We start from the raw sequence: 4395 nt of genomic DNA, 5'->3' as shown, positions 1-4395 counted from the left end.
CATGTACTGCCTCCGTCTTGGTGAATAAATTATTCGCGTAGTTCTAGGTCGACGATTTAACTATCTAAATATGTATTATATATGACAAAATATATATTTAGAAACTATATCCATGTAGAAATCTAGTGATATAGTTTTCATGACATATAACACATATTTAATGCCTCAAATCGATGACCTAGAACTACGCGAATGACTTATTCACCTAGACAGAGATGGTAAAAGTAGTGGATAACCCTTTGTACACGACTTTTCATACACATATATATATATTTAGCATTTTTTAATATATGCTTAACCTTTTTTCAAGTAAGTGCTTAGAATATATTTATTTTCAATACATGTTTTTCAAATATACGTTGACATTTTTCCTTGAAAGATACGAGATATTTTTAAAAACTATGCGTTGTACAATTGTTTTTTAAATGTTGCAAACATTTTTAGAATACATGATTTTTTAAATGCAAAGTAAATTTTATGGTACAAAACATCTTTTACATGTCACTTTTTTTGAAAAAGCGTGATTATTTTTTGAAATATCAAGTATGTAATTTAGAATGGTACGAACATTTTGTAAAAGTTGAGTGAATTTTCTTTACACTGCATGAACAGTTTCTATACGTGCAATGGACACTTTGGAAAAAACAGTTTTTTTTTTCAATATATGTATTTAATATTTTTGAAAATATAAACGAAAGAGAAAACGCCAGAAAAATGTGTGTGACATGAGCGTGCCAAAATCACATGGTGACTGGGCCGGCCAACATAAACTTGATTTCACGTTTTGATGTGAAGGTTCTTGCCTTCTAGTTATGATTTCTCATGTATTGGGAAGATTCTTGTCTACTTTTTTGCTTTCCTTTCTGTCGTTTGCTCTATCTTCTTTCTGTTCTCCATTTCTTTTGTTTTAGGTTTTATTTTCTTAAAAAAAAGGAACTTTAAATGTGTTGTCGTTTTCCTCGATCGACTGCGAGCCGCATGCCATTAAACCCTTTAACAGTCGCTACAAGGGCGACCTCTCGTGCATGCCACGTCGAAAGCATTGGTTGGGCGCCTCCTTCTCCCCCATGTCCTCTGCCTCGAGCGTCTCCTCCTCCCACTCCAGCGCCGCCGCTACCCTCGGCCCCCCCTCTCTCTATCCAGTGGTGTCGCCTCTCCTCCCCTGTACGTGCGCCACCGCCCCTCCGCCTCCTCCTACCTGTCACCGCCTCGCCGCTGCAGCCATCCCCAAGGTGAGAAAGCTATCAAGGCTAGGGTTCACCGGAAAGGAAGGGAAAAAATCCCCATTCCCTCCGGCGTCTCTTACGCCCCGCTGCCCGCCTACTCTTCCTTCCGGAAGTATCGTCTTCATCCTCGACGCAGAAGGATAGCACAGACTGCAGAGATGCCCTGCCGCCATGCTCCTTTTCGCTGATCCCCTTCCACCAGATTGGCTGATGAGGGGAGGTCCAATAGGTCCATGGTGGGGATGGAGCAACGAGGCCGGAGACCCAGGCGACAGATGCCTCATGGGTAGAGGAGAGGTTGACAATACGGACAAGGAGCAACAGTGTCATATGGATCTGCAGGGAGGTATCTTCGAGGGATGGCTGGTGTCAATGTGAGTTTCTGTCAATCCTTCTCTCTCTCTATGCCCATATGTGCAAAGATCGCACCATTTCATAGTGTGTGCATGTTCGATTTCATTCTCACTGTTCCATAAATGGTTTTCTCCTATCATTTTTGTTTACATGATGATAGGTTATGCAATTTTGGAGTTAACAAATCTGCTTAGTTATATGTATATTGGTCAGTCCCTGTCATTGCTGATTGTTTTGAGTCATTAATACTCATATTTGTGCAAACTGAGAATTAGTTTTGTACTGCAGATTTGTGTTGATATGCCCTACATATCGGTTTCATCGTCCAAGCACCTTCTGCAGAAAGAAAGAAAAAGGCAAGTACTCCCGAGGATGGCATGTATTATTCTTTCGGTTAACAAGTTCATGCACGGTTAATTATTAATTCATTCATAATCGGTAATATTGAATGTATTTATAGGCTTTCAACAATTACAGTCAGGGCAGTCTGCTAATTGTATCAGCAACATATACTGCACCGTGGACCACCGGGTCAAGAACTCCAGCTTGGAAAAGTACCTTTATCATGCACTACTCAATGACAGCTACCCAAATGCTAAGAATAACAGGTAATACCTCTCTCTGGCATTGAATTTATTCAGAAGTGTTCAGCTATAATAATTATCGTTGTTTGCTTGCTACACAAATATGATAATGCTCCTTTATTAGTACAAATTTTGGTGCATTCATACATGCATTAGTTGCGGATAGTAGTATACTAAAGCAAATTTTCATACTAACTACGAGGTTCACTGTGACAAGAGATCAAGTATCCACACTCTGCCATTTCGTTTGCTAGATAGATGCACTTGAATGTCTTTCTTCCATGACTCTTAACTATGCCACTCTATCCACTCTGGAACCACACCAAACGGTAATACTTGATGAATATATAGGTTCCTAGGTCTAATATGCCATCTGTTGCTTGACACCGCACCTGTTCTAACTAGCATCACAAAATCCTTCAAGTTCTCATGCAATCTAGAACATCCCTCTTTATACAGATTTACAGAACTCTGATTCACAATATAAAATTGTACTCCCTCCGTTCCTAAATATTTGTCTTTTTAGAGATTTCAAATGGACTACACATACGGATGTATATAGACATATTTTAGAGTGTAGATTCACTCATCTGCAGCCGCCGATAACTCCGACCCTGAGCTCCATCCGTCGCTGCCCCCTACCCCGTCCGCCTGCCCCGGAGTCGCAGCCGTGGATAGCCCCATCAACCGCAACCTTCACCAGCCACACACAAACCTTCCGAAGACAAATTCCAGGTAAGTGCATGGGATCTCCCATTTGATTCATATCTGTGTCTACCTATGTATCTATCTATCTAGAACACCTCTCTTGTGTTGCTTGCGGCTATGTTATGCCTGACGAGTTATCCATGCTATGACAGCTCCATATGCCTGACGAGTTGTACATCATCTATGTATCTACTAAGTTATCTATGACGCTTAACCATCATCAATGTATCTATCTTTCTTATTAGTACTCCAAAACTAAGTCTTGTTTGGTCATCAATTTGTTCTCTGTTGGCATGCAAATTCTGCAACGGTTTTTTGGTCTCCTAATTTAGTCCTAGGAGTGATACAGGTTGTCAAATTTTATGTTGTTGATCTGCTTCAGGTCATGTTTCTCTGTTTCTTGAGTTATAATTGTTTGCAAACCATTTTGTGAGAGTTCCTGATTCTTTTCTTTTCTTAAGGAAGCAAACACATATTGTTTTCTTGAAAAGATTGACAGCTTGGACTTTGAATTTGCCATATGTTAGTCATACTAATTTCTGGACCAGCTTAAAAGTTTTTGTAGGACCATAGCAAAGCATTATAGCAGCAGCCACTTTATTTAAGGATAGATTTTTTTTTGCATCTACTTGTACTAAAGTATCATGGTTTTCTGAATTTAATATGCAAATGTGTTTTGTCAAATACAGTGAGCGACGCATTTGTGGGATAAAAAAATCTCAGTAGCCGTGTCATTCCCGTCCGTTGCACTTTCCATTGGCGGAGGGGGCAAATCTTGATTCAGGCGGCACATCGTGTGTTTGATCTGTTCATTGACATGATCTTATCTCCTCCATCTCTTGGCTTTTATATCAAGGTTCCTATTTGCTGTTGAAATCTCAGAAGAAATTTATGGAAGGTTTGTCTATCATTTCCAATTTATATTCGCAGGTTAGTCTTCCCCAAAACTGACAATTTCTGCAATTATTTTGGGCTGCTTTGGTGGTGAGACTGAAGGCAGTATTCCATTTTCGCCAAGCAAAGCCAGCGCTACCTGTTTCTGAATTGCATCGGGGAGGGGCGAGTGGCAAGATATATTGCCTTAGGAAGCAGAGAACTTCTGTGGCTTTTCCGGAAGGATTTGCTGCATGAGTTGCTTTTATTTACATATAGTTTGTGTGAACAAGTCAGTCTAATAATCCCAATATGGTGACCAATAGCATGCTAATTTCTTGCAGGATCAGCTGAAACAGCAAGGCTTGGGCAAGCAAAAGAAGAGACAGAGAGAGATAGCCGAGCATCATGCCAAACGGAGGCCGATTTCCGAGGAAGCTCACTGAGGTATGTATCGTGCATCTGCGTATTCAATCTGTTTGTTTATAAGATAATAACAGGGCTTTTGATCATTTATATTCTTGGCATTTCCACTTCCAGACCAGCAGTGACTCTGGCGCAAACGTCAAACGCCTTGAGCAAGAGACGAACATAAAGATCGAAAAGCTGAAGCAGCAGGCAACAAACATCTCTCTAGAGGTGATTCAGAT

The 4395-nt window shown here is 40.4% G+C and overlaps 1 protein-coding gene across 1 annotated transcript; it reads left to right on the top strand.

Moving 5' to 3' along the window:
* Positions 1-1026: 1026 nt before the first annotated feature.
* LOC123060660 (uncharacterized) lies at positions 1027-4119 on the top strand. Its single transcript, XM_044483459.1, has 5 exons — positions 1027-1600; positions 1869-1936; positions 2041-2188; positions 2691-2899; positions 3562-4119. The coding sequence occupies exons 1-5, from the start codon at positions 1398-1400 to the stop codon at positions 3582-3584; spliced, it is 651 nt and encodes a 216-aa protein (XP_044339394.1). The 5' UTR covers positions 1027-1397; the 3' UTR covers positions 3585-4119.
* The last annotated feature ends 276 nt before the right edge of the window (positions 4120-4395 follow it).

Source organism: Triticum aestivum, chromosome 3A, assembly GCF_018294505.1.
Source record: "Triticum aestivum cultivar Chinese Spring chromosome 3A, IWGSC CS RefSeq v2.1, whole genome shotgun sequence".
NCBI classification, from domain to species: Eukaryota; Viridiplantae; Streptophyta; class Magnoliopsida; order Poales; family Poaceae; genus Triticum; species Triticum aestivum.
This window is presented reverse-complemented; position numbering and strand designations above follow the sequence as displayed.

Bases quoted from the DNA above. Each gene is read 5' to 3' on its own strand.
- LOC123060660 (XM_044483459.1), top strand. From the start codon at position 1,398: ATGCTCCTTTTCGCTGATCCCCTTCCACCAGATTGGCTGATGAGGGGA. The intron at 1,601-1,868 runs GTGAGTTTCTGT...TTTGTACTGCAG, and splicing joins GAGGGATGGCTGGTGTCAAT to ATTTGTGTTGATATGCCCTA. The intron at 1,937-2,040 runs GCAAGTACTCCC...ATGTATTTATAG, and splicing joins CTGCAGAAAGAAAGAAAAAG to GCTTTCAACAATTACAGTCA.